Below are 17,931 nucleotides of genomic sequence, written 5' to 3'. Positions count from 1 at the left end.
ACCACTCAATGTGACAGGCAGGATCTGAATACAGTTGGTGGTATTCATGTGGGCCTGTTGCTATGCGTGTTTGGTAGAGCATGGACGGGAAGCTTCCGTGACAGTCCTTCTACTTATAGAAAAGCAATAAAAGTAGCAGTGTGGCTGCAGTCTGTGAAAGCAGATAGCACCCTAAGAGATACTGTAGGTCACACGTGTGTGTGAGCCTGAACATAGAGTCACGAATTGAATAGGATCTGTATGGAGCCTAATAAGAGCATATTCTGTTTAGGCAAGACAACCTAGGCTGTAGGCAAGACTTTAAATATCAAACACGCTGACAATTGGGCTAACATACACACATGACTCAGATGTATTGATACACATCGTTATTTGTAAAGTACGTACGGAACTTGAATCTGTACCAAATTCTGCAGTAACAAAATTGTAATAATAAATTAATAAGAATTAGCTTAGTAACTACTATAAATAGACACCTTGGTCTTACATTAAGTCTTGTTTTTTTATGTAACACAATACTCCCTCTTTAATGACTTGAGCCCCTAGTGGTTTACCTGGGCCTGTTCCTGTTGTACGACTACAACCATAATAACAATCATGAAACATTTCTAGAAATCCCCTAATTACAATGGTGACTGCGATACAGCGAGCCCACCTTTCAAAAACAGAGCTGGAGAGAAAATAGAGGTGTTGTTTGCGGTGTGATTTTCACTGCAGGTGTCGACGCAACAAGTAATGGATCTACTACCTCTTGAAACATTGTCACCAAAATAAACTGAGCAACGCAGAAATGTCTGTGAGAGAACTGACAGTTGACTAATTTACTAGAAATCATTAGAACAAGAGAGTATTTTCCCTTTCCCAGAATAAACTTGGCCATGAGATGTCTCTCCCATGCATGCCAACCTCCACTAAAACTATTTTCCCCAAATTGTGTGATTCCCAAGGATGGGGGGGGGGGGGGGGGGGGGGGGGTGGTGTAATGTTGGTAAATTAATCTTTATCAATCAGCTACATACAAAAAAGTAGGCCATCAAAAAATGTAAAGTGTGAATGCTGATATGTTCCATTAACTCATTGCAATTCTAAACCCAGTGGTGCATGCATGGACCTAAATTTGGAGGGGTAAAGTTGAGGCATCAAATAACAGGGTGCACATACTCTACGGAAATGATACTGGATTCTTAGAAGTATTGTACCAAATGAGTGCATGAACTATACAAACGCCTGCATATTCTTTCATTTTTATTTTGTATTGGTCTTTTTTTAAGGTTCACATAAACAAACCACATGTTCTCCTTTAAAAAAGAATGGATATCTGTATACACATAATGCATTTACGATGTACATATTAATACATTAGGGTAATTTTCTTTTGCACAGCAAAGATATGACATTATGTTTATGAGACCATATAGGCCTACGAGAAAACGATATTATACACATAGCCTAATAAACGTAATACTCGACTGAATTTAACAACAGTTTTTAATTGTAGAAAAGCGTTCTGAAAGGAGAGTGAGGGACATCTACTCTAACCCATCGAGCCAAAAAGTAAACGTGCTTTTAAAACGTAAAGTTACATATTCGTGGACAATGTTGTTCAAGAAGAATGTCATTTCCATGAGGGAAATAGGTTGGGTAAACAAGCTCTAATACAAACCCTCTTATTGAAGAGTGGAAATCACTGTCCTGGTGCGCACTGCGAGTTTGGGGTTCAGTCTCAGCATGCAGTCCTCCCCTTTTCTGTAGACTATCCATGTTTTCCCAGAATATCATTCAATAATAGGTGTTTTTTGTGCGGATTATGTCCACAATCATTGTAACATGTATCCTTTCACGAGGAGCCGCAATACTACAGGCATTGCCTACACTCATTTAATGGACAGCGTGAAATAAACAGAAAAGCAAATTATTTGTGGAGGCAATTTTGGCTCCAGGACAATGCAGACTTATTTATGTTATTTCCTGCATCTTCCCCCCTCGAATCCGTTAGAGACCGAAATTGGCTCCTGGTTGCTTTCTATTGACGATTCGCTGCCCGTGCTCTCCCCGGAGAGGAGTCGGGTAACCCTAAAGTCCGCTTTTAGCGTTTGTACGTCGTTTCCAATGCACATCTCTCCAAGGTCACTGATAATCTGGGACAGCTCCTGTTTACCATTGCCCACACAATCGTCATTCGTGTCTAGAATGTCCTCACACTCAAAGAGCATCGCTTTCTCCTCCTCCTCCTCTCCGATCAAGTCCTCTGTGATAGAGCCCAATTTGGGTGCGCTCCTGCTGCGCTCCACCGGGGGTTTGTAATAACACTGTCCGTTTAGAAGCTTCCTGAGAGGCACAAGGGGTATGGTTTGTTCCCCTATCAGCTGCTGTTGCTGGTGCCTTGCATCGTCCCTCCTTTTGAGTCTTTTAAATTCAGCAAGCGCTGTTGCCGAGGTCTGGTACAAAAGCAGTGCCATGGCCTTTGCCTTCTCCGGCTTGGACACCAGCACCGCATGGCATCGCAGCATCACTGCCTTGTGCTTCATCTCATGTCTGTATATCCAAGCGAAAATTTTGTGTAATCTTGGGTCGGCAACGCAATAGGTTATCCGGTGCAATAAATACAAATGTCCCGGTCTCCTCGCCTTGTCGTCCACATGCACCATCCGGATTCCCTGCGAGCTGATGGTCAGTTTCATCTTCGTGCCATTTTTGCCCATTTCGCTCTTGCCCCAAATCTTGCTCACAGCCACGTCCGTACAGCCTTCTCCTTTCGACTGGATGGTGGTGGCATTGCCCAGGTAGAGGACCGTGTATGTGGGGTCTTCGCTGGTAATTTTCACCTTTTTCCTTTTTGACTTGAACATGCTTCCAACCCTGTTCAAAGCACTCTCCGGACAAGACTTGGCAAAGGAGGTCAGCGCAGAGTAGTTCAAACTCACGGCATAACCCTTCTGCTTCGACTGTTTATCTTCATCTATCAGGTCGAACTTGTTCTTCTTCCAAGGCAGCATTATATGGTCGTGTCACGTAAACAGCAAAAAATCTACAACTACAGCGAACGTTTTACTGCAACTAAATCGTATCTTTTTACTGACCCTTTTCATATAATAGCAACTCCAATACAACAAACAGTCAAGTTATCCTGTAATGCATGTGTTCATCCTCTGAAGACTTCTCCATAACCAGACAACTGCGCTATCCCATTCTGCGGTTAATGATTGCTGTGAGGTTGGTTCTGCTGTGAGTGGGATGGTCTACAGTGGATATATACTGGGTTGAACCATTTCAGTGTCGCTGCAGGGAACATAGAGGAGGAGACCAAAGTCAAACAGCTCTCCCTTGAGGATAAAATTGGCACTCAGAGCGCACTTACAAAGGTTTATTTATGAACTGAAATCATACGAATTTGGGAAATATAGGCTAATATACAAAACTGATAACTGCTTATATACACCCGTCCTGTAAATTGCAACAATAATTCCGTTGTGCCTACATTCACTCAAAACACAACGGATATAACTTCTGTTTCTAGTTCGTTTAAAAACATAAATCTAAATGCAAGAGGGATACAAATCGAGCCTATACATAGCCTACCTAAAGTTTCATTATATCAATCGTATAATACAAATTAACGCTGGTTTGCTGTCAATTATTCAATGTATGGCAATGCACCAAAATAATTATTTTGGTCCTCATCCTTTGTTTTATGCTGCCATCTGTTGGCAATGATACAGAGTTTCCCCCTGTACTGATAACATGCGTTCAAGCCTCTTTCATTCGTCTGTAACAAGTTTAAAATAAAATAACATTTAAGAATAAGAATGTTAGGCTATACGTATAAGTAGGCTATACAAGCAGGCTATACGTATAATTAGGCTAGAGTATAATAGTCTCTTCATGAAACACCCCCAAACAAAAGTGTGGAATCTTCTGAAAACTTTCCCCACAAAAAGGAAAAAATAACTGTATATATAATATATAAGGCCTATAGTTATGAAAAAATATAGTTTACAAATCTATCTGAACTAGTTTGTGTTGCGCATGGATTGCAGAAATATAATTATAAATATATTGAGTAGGTTATATATTTAGAAATGAATACAATTTAGTATCGACATTTAGGTGGTAGCATCTGTCACATGACCTTGTCCTTGGCGGAACTATAATTTGCCAAAGGATGTTTCCTTCAATGCATATTTGAGTGTTGGACACATCTTTTGGAATGTACCACAAATCAAAAGTCAATGCACAAATCATTACATTAAATCCTAATGAAAGCTATACAAATACACAGCGAGTTTGATTCAATAACCTCCAGGTTCAATAATCTCCAGAAATAAGTCTAATTATACATTAGAGAAAACGCGATTAATCTCGATAGTTATTCGTCATTCTGCAGTGAAGTTGGGACGTTCCGTTTCACTTCCTCATGGGATAACAATTCTCACATGGGCTACATTTTTACAAAAACAGATTTGTGGTAACGTTAACAAGCAAGGCTAAACAAAAATCGAAAAAATGGGTAAGAAAAAGTCTGCCATGGGGCTCGGGAGATCACTGATAAAGGAGAGACTCAACGCAGGCCGAGGCAACAAGAGGGGCGATACTTGGGTAACGTTAACTGTTACTATATGTTGATGATACATGTTTCAACAGCTAGCTAGCTAGTTAGCGAGCTAGACATATAACAGGGTTCTATCCAGTTCTACCTTACTATTTCGCTGAGGAACGTTAATTGGAGGAAAGCAGAATTTGGTGAATACTGACCTGTTAAATGAACTACATTGCCTTTGGAAAGTATTCAGACCCCTTGAATTTTTCCAAATTTGGTTACGTTACAGCCTTATTCTAAAATGGATTAAATAAAAAATTATCCTCAGCAATCTCCACAAAATACCCCATAATGACATAGCTAAAACAGGTTTTTAGATAACAACTTTAATATTTACATAAATATTCAGACCCTTTGCTATGAGACTCGAAATTAAACTCGGTTGCATCCTGTTTCCTATGATCATCCTTTAGTTGGTTCTACAACTTGATTTGAGTCCACCTGTGGAAAATGTAATTGATTGGACATGATTCGGGAAGGCACACAAGTCCCACAGTTGACAGTGCATGCCAGAGCAGAAACCAAGCCATGAGGTTTAAGGAATTGTCTGTAGATTGTGTCGAGGCAAAGATCTGGGGAAGGGTACCAAAACATTTCTGGAGCATTGAAGGTCCCCAAGAACACAGTGGCCTCCATTCTTAAATCAAAGAAGTTTGGATCCACCAAGACTCTTTCCAGACTTGGCCACCTGGCCAAACTGAGAAATCTGGGGAGAAGGGCCTTGGTCAGGGAGGTGACCAAGAACCTGATGGTCACTCTGACAACTCCAGAGTTCCTCTGTGAAGATGGGAGAACCTTCCAGAAGGACAACCATCTCTGCAGCACTCCACCAAACAGGCCTTTATGGTAGAGTAGCCAGATGGAAGCCACTCCTCAGTAAATGGCACATGACAGCCCACTTGTAGTTTGCCAAAAGGTACCTAAAGGACTCTCAGACCATGATAAACAAGATTCTCTGGTCTGATGAAACCAAGATTGAACTCTTTGGCCTGAATGGCAAGCATCACGTCTGGAGGAAATCTGGTACCATCCTTATGGTGAAGCATGGTGGTGGCAGCATCATGTGGCAGGGACTATGAGACTTGTCAGGAACGAAGCAAGGATGAACAGATCAAAGTAGAGAGAGATCCTTGATGAAAACCTCTTCCAGAGTTTTCAGGACCTCAGACTGGGTTCACCTTCACCTGGGTTCACCTTCCAACAGGACAACGACCCTAAGCACTCAGCCAAGACAACGCAGGAGTGGCTTTGGGACAAGTCTCTGAATGTCCTTGAATGGCCCAGCCAGTGCCCGGACTTGAACCCGATCGAACATCTCTGGAGAAACCTAAAAATAGCTGTGTAACAACGCTCCCCATCCAACCTGACAAAGCTTGAGAGGATCTGCAGAGAAGAATGGGAGAAACTCCCAAAATACAGGTGTGCCAAGCTTGTAGCGTCATACCCAAGAAGACTTGATGCTGTCTAAAAACCTGTTTTTGCTTTGTCAAATTGCTTTAATTAAATCAATTTTAGAATAAGGAAGTAATGTAACAATGTGGTCAGAATATTTTCCGAAGGCACTGTACATGTTTTAATGACCGTCTGTCTTATTAGCTGTAGCTAGCTAGACAGCTTTCTGATGACTAAACTTGATCTCACATTGCCAGCTCCACACCAGTGAACTGAACGATGGCTACGACTGGGGTCGTCTCAACCTGCAGTCAGTGACTGAACAGAGCTCTATGGATGACTTCCTTGCAACTGCTGAAATGGCCGGGACAGAGTTTGTTGCAGGTAAATACTCTATTGCATTGACGTGACAAGTGATCCTTGAAAACAGTCATCTACAAGTACTTTAGACTGGATTCCCAGGATGCAACTAATGGATAAAATGTTTCCCCAGAAAAGCTCAACATCAAGTTTGTGGCAGCTGAAGCTCGGGCAGGATTACTGACAGCCGAGGAGACGGCAAAGCTGAAGAAGCTGCACGAGGAGAACAAACAACTCCTCAGAATTCCACGAAGGTGCAGTAAGCCCAGAGACTTCAAAGTTATTACACTGTCAACATGTATTTTATGTCTTCTTTCTAGTTGTCTTAGAAGTAAGAATTGTGCTAATATTGCATTGCATCTGATGTTCCATTACTGCCTTATTTTTCTTGTAATATTTCAGGCCTCACTGGGATGAAGGCACCAGTCCAGAGGTCCTCCAGCAGACAGAGAGAGACAGCTTCCTGGAGTGGAGAAGAGAACTGGCAGAGTATGAACCCCCCCCCCCCTTTAATTGAATAGGATGTAATTGTTTTGATGTTATAGATTGTGTGCCTGCATTAAACCTTTAACCCTATTCTTAATTGTCTGCTATAGCATGTTTTGGGAATGGATTTAAAAGTTAACGTGAAAAGAAATCTTCACTTGAACTTGATTGATCAACTCCAACAGCCTTCCTGCATCTAACACAATTTGTATAATTTTGTTTTCCTGCAGTTCAGTGTTGTCACTAACTTTGCTCACTCAGAGGGCTGTAAGAACAAAAAAATGGTAACCAAACATATGGGATAAAAGGCATGGTGAGGGATTAATGCTGCACCATCCTGTTAGTAGTTCTTAAAGAGTAAGAATATGAAATTAAATAGTTACAATGTAAGAATTTTGTATATAAAAAAAAGTGTGGAAAATATTATTGAATGGTTGACAACACACTATTAGGCAACATAAATTGGATCAACCACATTACGTGGACAATTAATCAATATTCAGACTTAAGGTTGTCTATAAAATAATGCCTATAGAGAGCAATAGTAATGAAGTATTTTTGTAGGCACTAACTCCGCCATGGCTCATTGGCCAAAGCCTATGGGGAAATCAATGTCTTTTTGTAGTGCTTTTGGATAAATGCCGAAAATAAAGTCTGGTAAACACAGGCTTAGGAGATCTTGTGTTTTGTTCTATGAGAATCTTCATCAGCTAATGTCACTTTTTGTGAATTTTGAAGCATTTATGTAATCAAAACAAGCACAAAGGTTGATTCTATTATCTTAGACTAAAATGTATAAGATCTCCAAAACATGTATTTATCCCAAAACTCCAATATTTCCACCATAGAAATGGCTGAACGAAACAGAGGTAACTCATTTCTGTTTTTTAGGACTACAAACTAGTTAGTTCTATAATAGTAATTTTAAAAAAAACCACTTTATCATATCTCAACATGTGGAAATATGGAAGAACCGGGATCATTTGAAATGTAAGGGACATCGCACTATACATCACCTGAAAACGCATTCATTTCCATTTAATTTCATATTCAAGTTTGGACATACAAAATAACAATAATGTCCTTATTTCATTTATTTAGCTGTGCTTACCAACCTATAAAAGCCATTGAAGCAGACCTAAAGTAATTGTTTTAATATTGTTGAGATGAGTAAAAATGCAATGCAAATTGCCATTCTAATATGGCATTGCTAGTATGACCCTCTTGACTTCTCAACCACCTGGTAAAGCGCTGTTACTTCCAAAAGTTGGGGGTTAGGGAGAAGAAGAAAAAAACCTGAAGGTCTTATGAGTTAGTAATAACCCTTTAATTTACCTTAAATTCCTAACACTGTTTTATGTCAGCAGTGCCTGGATCTTTATCTTATCTTGTTTTATAGGCTTGAAGAGGAGCAGAAAATGATTCTCACACCTTTTGAGAGGAATTTGGATTTCTGGAGACAGCTCTGGAGAGTGATTGAGAGGAGGTAGGAATCAGAGCTGCTCGGTCTTGTGACACTGATTGTCAGCTGTTCGATGCCTTGTATGATGGTGGAAATGTTGTGAATTTCCCTCCGCAGTGACATTGTTGTTCAGATTGTTGATGCCAGAAACCCATTGCTATTTCGTTGCCCTGACCTGGTAAGTAAAGGGCCTAAGGCTGTCACATCAAACAATTGAGGCCAATTTTTCTTGAATGTGGGATGAAATTGCCAGGTGGGGGAACCCACCCCACCAAACTGATAGTAGGGGAAACATTGCGGTATTTCACCCATTGATCTTCCTGGTTCCTGTAGGAGTGCTATGTAAAAGAGGTGTCCCGGTACAAGGTGAACTTGTTGCTGGTGAACAAGGCTGACCTGCTGACCCGGCAGCAGCGGAGGATCTGGGCCAGATACTTCCAGAGAGAGGGCCTCCGCGCTGTGTTCTGGTCCGCACTGGTGGAGAACGAGAGGCTGGAGGCAGAGGAGAAGGTGAGGAGGCAGTCACATTTTAATTGGAAGGTCTTAGCCTGTTTAAACCTGGTTACTTTATTTGACTGATGAAAGACAAGTTGCTAGGGTTCTCCTCTTCTGCCTTTGTTCACTCGTCACAGGGAATGGAAGTGGAGGAGCAGGAGGATGAAAAGAGCGAAGCGGAGGATGAAGGTGAGGGAATGCCAGACAACGACAATATGAGCCGAAGACAGGAGGTAGAGGATAACAAGGAGAAGAATGAGGAAGAGAGCGAGGAGGAAGATGATGAGGAGAGCGATATGGAAGGGGAGCAGTTTAAAGACTGCGTAGCAGAGGGAGACTGGCAGACGGCATCGGAGGGTGAAGAGGCATCAGAGGATGAGGAGGCAGATGACGAAGAGAGTATAGATGGCTCCACCCACGGCTCCTCCTTCCACAACTCCAGTCGCCTGCTGACAAAAGATGAGCTGCTTGCCATATTTAAGGCGGCTCACGATGGGCCAACATTGAAAGAGGGCGAGCTCACAGTGGGGCTGGTGAGTACACACAGATACACACACACTGGAAATCGATAGGCTCAAATGTTGCAGTAGGAGAACAGGTCTTGTGTTTGGAGTGACGTTTGTGGGATCTCAATTCTCCTATATACTCTCTGAACAGGTGGGGTATCCCAATGTGGGCAAAAGTTCGACCATCAACACCATTCTGAGAAATAAGAAGGTGTCCGTCTCAGTCACGCCTGGGCACACCAAGCACTTTCAGGTAAAGACCGGCTCTGATGTAGCCTGCTGGACCTCTTAAAATGTGTTCCTTTGGTGACGATACATTATTTTCTTGTGGGGTCAAAGCATTCAAGTGTGTTTGTGTGTGTTCCAGACGCTGTATGTGGAGCCAGGTCTGTGTCTGTGTGACTGCCCTGGCCTGGTCATGCCCTCCTTTGTGTCCACTAAAGCTGAGATGATGTGCTGTGGGATCCTACCCATCGACCAGATACGAGACCATGTGCCTGCCATCTCTCTCATATCCTTCAATTACCAACCCTACACACCGCTCATCTGTTAACTTATGGGTGTAGAAGAGTCATATTTATTGTCCCAATCAATAGATAATACTGGAACAATCTCTTTCTGAAATACATGAGTCACGGTTAGATCTGTTTTAAGTTGGACGAAAATAGAGCTGCACATTTTACACCGGTAAAGGAGTTTTCAGATGTTTGATTGGGTGTTCGGTGTGGTTAAGGCCTTAACAGACTTCTCACGTGTGTCAGACAATTCCTCGGGATGTGCTGGAGGGCACCTATGGCATCAACATCATCCGCCCGCGAGAGGACGAGGACCCCGACCGCATCCCCAACTATGAGGAGCTACTGATGGCCTATGGATGTGAGACTATAAACCGTGACCGTATTCAGTACAGCGCAGTGTAGAACAACTGACATAGCACAACGTTAGCCATATGATAGTGATGGAGTCCGAACAAGCCATTGGCACTGTTCTGATCGGTTCTCTTTCAGACATGAGGGGCTTCATGACAACACACGGACAACCTGACCAGTCGAGATCAGCCCGTTACATACTCAAGGATTACGTCATTGTAAGTTAACCCTCATCCTTCTCCTCCCGCCGCCAAATACATGCTCTTGTTGTACAACTCTGGTTTATTAGGCAGAATAGTCTAAATATGGTTTAGTCTGTTTACCTACAATTCAGTCGGTAGTAATGGGAGAGCAGCACCACTAACTGGTTCTGTCTGACCATCTCCAGGGAAAACTGCTGTACTGCCACCCTCCTCCCCACATCAGTGCTGCAGACTTCCAGCCCCAGCACAGCAAGTTCCAGGCCGGAGATGCAGACGGTGAAGACTCCAAGATAGGCAACAAACCGAGCAAAGTCAAGAGGCATGAGAATCTTGTGGACAAGAACTTCTTCCATCAGGTACAGTAGAAGGCAACTCCATAGAAATTACATTCAAATGCTGCATTTGCAGAATTGACACCAAACTCAAGCCAGTCTAGGCAGATTACTTTATTACCATGGGTTGTAGTGAAATGGGATAATTCAGATAGTAACCCCATTGTGTTTTTTTATTCCAGGAGAATGTTCGGGCGCTCACAAAGGGGGTCCAGTCTTTCATGGGTTACAAGGAAGGCAGCATAGGCCAGCGTGAACTGGTAAATCAAGGGAAACCTGGCTTAGAACAGCCTGTGGGCAAACCCTGGAAGAAGCATGGCAACAGGAACAAGAAAGAGAAAGTACGCCGACTCACCAAGCACCTGGATGCCTGAAGAACATCTATAAACTGTTAGAAATCGCTGGTAGTTTGGATTGTTAACCCCCAAAGGACTTTCCAATGCAATTACACAGATATTGGTATGTAGATACTGGTCAACAACAATAACCTCCATTGCACTTTTGCAATATGGAGAAACGGGGAAAGGTTGCCTTTTGATATCAAACATAATTCAGGATATTCTGTGTAACTCATCATGCATTGCAGTGACAGTACATTCCACTATTACCAGAGCAGAGTTGGGGTCAACTCAATTCCAGGAATTTCTGCAACTGCGATTGAGCCTTACTCTGAACCAGAAGAAATTCATTGGAAATCAATCAGTGAAGATTGTCATTTTTCAATAATGTTTGTTACAAGGTGCAGCCTATTGTACTTTACAGCAGGGATATTCAGCAGGGGGTCCGCAAAAGTATATTAAAAAAAATAAAATAATGCTTTTTTAAATGTCAATGTTTTTACGAATATCGCTAGTAACAGATAAATTTGTACTTACATACCTACAGTAGAAAAGAGAAGAATATATTTATGATAATGTCAACTTTATTTGTCAACTCCTAATATTGAGCAAATTACACTCACATAGGAATTGAAAAAGCACCCGTGAATAGGCTACCAGTGCAGCTTGTAAGCTTTCTTGACTTGGACATACATTTTTGCCAACACATAGCTAACCTTTCAGCGAAAACGTGTTTTGGAGTTACCTTTTGTAGTTAATAGGTTATTTTAGAGTTTACACTTACACGTCCAATTATAAATGTGGCTGCTGGTAAGCTTTTTTGATTTGGGCATAACGTAAATTTTTGCTAGGTAAAAAAAAGGTAAAAAAGGTTAAAAAAAAAAAGACTCTTCAGAGAGTCTGTCGAAATTGGGCAACATAAATATGAATTGCTCATTTGCTACGTGAGGCTTATTTGATCGAATAGAAGTTTCATCATGGTTAGGTTGTTATAAATGCACTGATAAGTTGGCGCACGTGGCATTTTGGCAACTTACCCAGTAAACGACCAGTATACCGGAGTTGCGCCTGCTGTCATAGAGCTAGATAGAGGACTCATCGTGAGTATTGCCACCATTTTAATGTACTTAACTGGGTGGGCATTCCTATATGAGTTGGGAGCATTCAGCAAATGAACAACCATTTACTTCTTTAAAATTGAGATAGCCTCAATGGCGCTTTCACAGACTGTAATAGCACAGATACAAAGATGAATCTTCTATTTATCTCTATGGTCTGTTCACACGGGTATCTGCCCTCTCATTGGCTAGAATGGTCCCACCTGATCTCACCTCTCGCCTGCCTTCCATCTTTGAGGACAGGCATTTCCATTGTTTGAGCTGTCACTCGAATATCAATATAATAGACAATCTTTGCGATAGCTCACATTTTTTTCTCAAGAGAACTGCCTTTTATCTTTCAGTGTACAGCAAAAATGTGTCTGACTGTACCATTAGAAATGGTTTCCTTGGTTTGCAATTGATTTGCTTTGTTGCACATGACTGGTGTACGCAAAAAAGAAGCGAAGTACATTTTCATATTAATATAAATTAAATTGACCGAGTTTCTCATTACATCTACCTCCATTTGTTTAGTAAATGCATCAACATTCCCTGGCAAGATCATGCGTTTAAATTCGTATATTGAACCAGTGCCTCTATTGGGCAGCGCTTTTGTGAAGTAAATGTGCATGTGATCAGGGCACAATCGCGCACATCTTTTACATACCTGTGCTGTGCACCACCTGTCGCTCGCGCCACTGACGCAGCTGGTCATATTTGCCATTCCCTAGATTTGTTTTAGGTCAACGGCATAGTTAGAAGATATGGGAGTGGAAGCACAGAGTGTCACAAATGGACAAAGCAGAGCAGAAAGCCTTTCGTTTGACTTTACGTCTTGGTGGCGCCACGACATTATATCGACCTGTTTTTCAAACAGACAGAACGTTTGCATCTCGACCGGACTCGTCTGTTTGTCCGTGCTTCTTTTGATAATATCCTGTTTTATGTGAGTATGTGGGTAATTATGCATTTAAACATGGAGTAAAGGCTACTTATTATAGTTGTTTTACTTCACTTTTGTCCGAAATGCTTGTTCAAGGCTGGTATGTCTGAGATGCAGAGGCCGGGACAGGAATTCCGGCAAGGAGGCAGCCTGTATCCTCTACTGTTTCTTTGGAAATTTGTGCAGCACCATCGGGGCATTTCTCTCCAATCAGCTGGCTCTTCAGGTGACAAAACGATATTCTATTTCCAGACCCTGTATGGGCCTATACTGCATAAGATCATGATTACCTGCTACATTCATTATATTCCATGTTTCTTCCATTGTGATTGTTTTAGGTCATAATGGGTGGTTTTATGGCAGCTGTAGAAGTTATTCATTTCATCTCCATCTTCCCGATATTTTTGCGTTGGAACACCAGAGCAGGTAAGCGAGAGGGTGGGTCCCTTTTACACATGTATCACTTTTGCCTTTTTTCCTCAGAGTTGCTCACAATAGCCCTTTTGGCACAGCTTGTGCTTTGTATCCTGTCCTACAAGCCCTTATCAACACCCTACACTTGCACAATGTGCATAGGCAAAACAGTAAAGAAATGTTTTATCTATAAAGCCGAGAGATACCAAACAAATGAGGCTGAAGAGAGGGCCTTGTGAAATATATTTTTTCATGTTTCAATGGGCAACATTCAGTCACCAGAGCTGCAATCCTTAACCTTCACCCCCTTTTCCCCTCAGAGAAGAGGCTGAGGATGATGAAGAGGAGGAGGAGGCAGAACTTCATGGCTGTGTCTCTGCTGTTGGTGGTGGGTGGAGGGAGCTACCTAACCTCCAGGACCAGCCATGGGCTTGTAGACAGACCTCTCACTGGGAGAAGACTTCTTCTCACTGACCTCCTGCATGTAAGTGTGCAGATTCTCCTATGAATTCACTCTTCTATTACCTCCCATAAATTACAGAGTGACCTTTTCAATGGCTCACTGACTACGCTTGTCTTCTTGGGCAGGACCATATGGAGGTCCTCGGTTACATTCTTGGTCTACTCTCTTTTGTGATTGCCTGGACCTCTAAGTTCCCTGACCTCTCCAGAGCAGTAAGTGACACCCCGTCACAGTTCACGTCCATTCATGTCTGAGTTGCCCATACTTTGCTGTATTGTCACAACAGTCCCTCAAAGCCAACTGTTATGTGGTAAAACACAGCGTTATACATAACGCTCACCGCAATACTGCATAATGCCTGTAGCACTTTAACCTCTACGTTGATCTTTTAGCACAGAGGGGAGAGTTCAAGGGCACACGTGTCCTCTGGGTTGCTGTGCTCTTTGGCCGGTGCCCTCTACACCTCGGCCATATTACTTTACGACACCCAGTATGAGTTTGTACTGAGAGCCATGCCGTGGCTCCTGGCGTCAACGTGCTGTGCAGCCCTGGATCTTGCTGTATCCTTCTCAAGCTTATGAATATGTGAATAGAATATCGGGTCATCTCCCTAAATTGACAGAGTTCTAATTTAATTGAACCCCAACCTCCCCCTTTCAGTTTTGTCTTGACTTTGTGGTCAGATTGTGGTCCTGTCCTGGTGTAGGAAGGGTACCCCTGAGCTGCAGCCTGGGGGGGGTTCTCCAGATACAGAGAGTCTCCTGGGTGGCTCCTCTCCCCCCAGTCAGCACAACTCCAGTGGGAAGACAAAACAAAAACACCCAGTAAGCCCACAGTCCTGTCTTCATATGCCCGGGTTGGGGAGCTGGACTCTGAATGTCTGATTAAATACTTACTTGTATAGAAAGTATTGGAATGAAAGACCAACTAAAGATCTTTAAGCTACAGAATGAAAGACAAAATGGCAGTTTGAGAACTCTTTCATTCATATCCAGGCTTTGCTTCACACAGTATTTGATAATCCTCTTTTTAAATAAACACCACTCTTATTTCCTCATGTGAGTTGGACTTGGATGGAGCTCCTCCCCGGGTTCTCTCCAGTAAGAAGAATCTAAAGTTTGCTGACATGGGGCATTACATGGATGTCAACATTCAACCCATGCGAAAGGTGAGGGTCAAGACTTCTTCAGAACGTCTGCCATGGGCAAAGTTTTTATTTTATTTAAAAAAAACTTGACATACAACTCAGATTTGTACCTCCTTTGATGTATGATTTCAGGTGTGTCTAAAGGAGGTGACTCTCTCTAGGGAGGAGGGGGTTTCAGAGAGCCTTCCCCTCAGGAGGACAGTGAGGGTAGTGAGAGTGGATGAACCCTGCACCTCCGAAACGTTCTCAGACTCCTCATCCCTCAACTCGGATCTGGAGGTCAGATGAAGACAAATCTTTATATCCTGTAAAATCATCTTCTACAGTGAGATATGGTCCAGGTCTTCTGAGTTAGTGAAGTGTAGTATGTGGTAGTCAAGAGATGTGAACTGTAAAACCACTTTCTGCCACAAGGTTGTGATAGTGTTCAACCATCCTCCACACACTAGTTGCTTGTGATTTATCTACACATCAAGGAAGCCGATAATTTTCTGTCAGAACACATTGCAGGCCTATTACCAAGTAATGAAGGTAAAATCAAGACCTTTACCTGCAAGCTCTTCTGAAGTGCTTTGCTTGCCAACTTACTATTTATTTAACTTTACTTCATTATGCTCAGGTCTTCCCATGTGAACTTGCTATTCTGGTGCAGTGACAGTCCACTCATGACCAACCTGTCATCCTCATAATTAGGAAAAGTTTAGAATGGTTAGGGTGAGCGTGCGATGTTTTTAATGCCTTGTGGGAAATACATTTTCTATTGGCACCCTCACTTTCGAATAATGGTGCTCTCTGTGGTTTTGCAGAAAGCCAAGTCACAGAGGATGTCATTTAATCTGAAACAATTGCAAATGGTGTGAGGGAAAACAATTGGAACGTTATACTATTCACCAAACAGGAAAAAGCAAATGATGTGAACCTCCCCTGGCAAAGTGCATTAAAGAGCAGTAGGGCCCAAACAAGGGTTCAGAACATTCTGTAGTTAACATGGCTGAATTGAGTCATTGTCATTTTGTCAGCAGTGGCATTCTACAGCTATGGGCTGTAGTTTGTACAGTATGAGGTTTTTCATCCTTTCACTTAACATCTCAAATGTTATTTGCCTTTGGTTAGCATTAACTATGGTCTGATAAAGGCCAGACGTCCAGTTACTTAGTAATATATGATGGGGGTTCAGTTAGTCCGTTTAGTTCTGTCAACACGTATTGCATAATCTTCAATCACTAACGCTCAGACAAATCATCCATAAGTGGGGATGGGCTGGCAGCCTGGCACACGTGTTCCTTTAGGTCTGAAGGGCTGTTCTGGATTCTTTGAATGTAATGCCCCTCTACCTTCATTTCTATTATATAATACGAGACTGTCTAGGGCCATACAGCTGTAAAGTTGTTTGGTCTTATTTGGAGAACAAACGGGCCAAGTATTTAAAGCATTTAATTTACTACTGAATGATATAAAAAAATAATTAGCATAAACCATGATGCTGCCAAAGGATTTAGGTCATTTTTGCATATCACTATTTGCTTTTGTATTGAAATCTCATATGAGGAAATAATAAAGGCTTTTTGCAATTTTGCCGGCTGCATAAACTCACCACAGGGCTCTGTATAAATGGTCTGTTTTCTTGTTACTCTGAAAACAACCCCAGCCACAAGAAAGCTGCTTGGAATTCCCATTAGTATTGTTTTTCTTGCTCATTTCTGCTGAGCGCTTGTTCGAGTTGGGTTGAGGTGAGGCGGAGGGGTTGAATTGTTCAAGATTTGCGTTGTGGCCCCATTATTCTGCTTTTAAAAATCAAGGATTAAATAGCAGGGCCATTCTGCCTCGGAAGCAGGCACAAAATGGTTGCCTAGTCTATAGGAGATTCGTCACTCAGCTCTGCTATTTTGGGAGCTGTTTACGGTCTCCTGTGTGTTGCCTGCTGGTCAGGGGCTTGGCTCAACATTTTGGACACTGCTCTCCAAGGACTGAGGAGTTTTTTTGGTTGAACATGTGACCACATTGAGTATCACAGTTTGCAGGTTGCAGTGAACAAATTTAACATTTGTGTTTTTATTGCAGTGTAGAATATTTCCTTAGAGACCAAGAACACAATGTAATTAAGAGGTAGACATAAACAATGTGTCAACCATAATGAATATGCATAATGGGTAAACGCTATCTCTGCCCTGTAACAACACAACTGTCTTCTCTCCAGTGGGATTTTGAAGACGCAAATGCACAGTGGAACAAACTGCTAAAAGAGAACGTGGATGGGTTTCCCCTGCAAGAATGGCCGAAGAACCCAAGCCCAAAACCCACCTGCAGCTGTGGTGGCATCATTTGACAGGCTGGGAAGCGGGTATAAAGCAGAGTGGGTGAAGTGGTGTGATAATTTCAAACACTGGTGAATGACCTGGTGACACTTCCTCATTACATCACATGGTCAGATCTGTGTTTTGGATTGTGAATATAAAGATAATAAAAGTACAAAAATTGATCTTCCATCAAACTTTGTTTTTGTCATGTCTTATACTCTCATTGGGTGTAATAAGTTATTGGTTTGTTGACATAACAATGTGGACATTGAGCCAGCTGGTTTTAGTTTCATGGAAGATTTAATTAATGGGTTCAATTACTAATGGATGCACTATGGCAGTGCATCTGATTCTCTTTGTAAGTTTGTCAACTACAGATGCTGTCATCGCTCCTCAGATGCTCAGCTCGCCTCAGACAGCTTTCCTGTAATGGGTTTGCACCACTCATTAAACAGATGACACCCAGACTCATCAGTTTGGCGTTTGCATGGACTGCACTAAATAACGAGACCCATTTGGGATGTGTC

At 42.2% G+C, this 17,931-nt stretch overlaps 3 protein-coding genes across 4 annotated transcripts; 2 read left to right on the top strand and 1 right to left on the bottom strand.

Moving 5' to 3' along the window:
- Positions 1-1,226: 1,226 nt before the first annotated feature.
- fam43a (family with sequence similarity 43 member A) lies at positions 1,227-3,242 on the bottom strand. Its single transcript, XM_021603574.2, has one exon. It carries the CDS (start codon positions 2,994-2,996, stop codon positions 1,962-1,964), a length of 1,035 nt encoding a protein of 344 aa, XP_021459249.2. The 5' UTR covers positions 2,997-3,242; the 3' UTR covers positions 1,227-1,961.
- A 1,007-nt stretch (positions 3,243-4,249) lies between these two features.
- On the top strand, positions 4,250-11,527 carry lsg1 (large 60S subunit nuclear export GTPase 1). The gene is made up of 14 exons (XM_021603571.2): positions 4,250-4,596; positions 6,247-6,373; positions 6,483-6,603; positions 6,752-6,838; positions 8,235-8,321; positions 8,415-8,475; positions 8,631-8,807; positions 8,930-9,325; positions 9,450-9,551; positions 9,666-9,809; positions 10,051-10,174; positions 10,306-10,385; positions 10,556-10,726; positions 10,885-11,527. Exons 1-14 carry the CDS (start codon positions 4,504-4,506, stop codon positions 11,074-11,076), a joined length of 1,962 nt encoding a protein of 653 aa, XP_021459246.2. The 5' UTR covers positions 4,250-4,503; the 3' UTR covers positions 11,077-11,527.
- Positions 11,528-11,667: 140 nt separating this feature from the next.
- On the top strand, positions 11,668-17,598 carry tmem44 (transmembrane protein 44). 2 transcript variants are annotated; one of them, XM_021603573.2, is made up of 10 exons: positions 11,668-13,086; positions 13,180-13,309; positions 13,422-13,509; positions 13,818-13,981; positions 14,086-14,172; positions 14,353-14,520; positions 14,644-14,784; positions 15,027-15,128; positions 15,240-15,386; positions 17,305-17,598. In XM_021603573.2, exons 1-10 carry the CDS (start codon positions 12,905-12,907, stop codon positions 17,431-17,433), a joined length of 1,338 nt encoding a protein of 445 aa, XP_021459248.2. In that variant the 5' UTR covers positions 11,668-12,904; the 3' UTR covers positions 17,434-17,598. The 2 variants fall into 2 exon arrangements, with proteins under 2 accessions (XP_021459248.2, XP_021459247.2); XM_021603572.2 differs by having other exon boundaries at positions 15,024-15,128.
- Positions 17,599-17,931: the final 333 nt, after the last annotated feature.

Source organism: Oncorhynchus mykiss, chromosome 5 (assembly GCF_013265735.2).
Source record: "Oncorhynchus mykiss isolate Arlee chromosome 5, USDA_OmykA_1.1, whole genome shotgun sequence".
NCBI classification, from domain to species: Eukaryota; Metazoa; Chordata; class Actinopteri; order Salmoniformes; family Salmonidae; genus Oncorhynchus; species Oncorhynchus mykiss.
Note: the sequence above shows the minus strand (reverse complement) of the source record. Positions and strands in the feature narration are given on the sequence as shown.

What these genes read in the sequence shown, in the direction of transcription:
- fam43a (XM_021603574.2), bottom strand. Translation starts at nt 2,996, where the DNA reads ATGCTGCCTTGGAAGAAGAACAAGTTCGACCTGATAGATGAAGATAAA.
- lsg1 (XM_021603571.2), top strand. Translation starts at nt 4,504, where the DNA reads ATGGGTAAGAAAAAGTCTGCCATGGGGCTCGGGAGATCACTGATAAAG. An exon ending in GGCTGGAGGCAGAGGAGAAG is followed by an intron (nt 8,808 to 8,929) that starts GTGAGGAGGCAG and finishes CACTCGTCACAG; the next exon opens with GGAATGGAAGTGGAGGAGCA. An exon ending in GCTACTGATGGCCTATGGAT is followed by an intron (nt 10,175 to 10,305) that starts GTGAGACTATAA and finishes GTTCTCTTTCAG; the next exon opens with ACATGAGGGGCTTCATGACA.
- tmem44 (XM_021603572.2), top strand. Translation starts at nt 12,905, where the DNA reads ATGGGAGTGGAAGCACAGAGTGTCACAAATGGACAAAGCAGAGCAGAA. An exon ending in AGACAAAACAAAAACACCCA is followed by an intron (nt 14,785 to 15,023) that starts GTAAGCCCACAG and finishes TCCTCATGTGAG; the next exon opens with TTGGACTTGGATGGAGCTCC. An exon ending in ACATTCAACCCATGCGAAAG is followed by an intron (nt 15,129 to 15,239) that starts GTGAGGGTCAAG and finishes GTATGATTTCAG; the next exon opens with GTGTGTCTAAAGGAGGTGAC.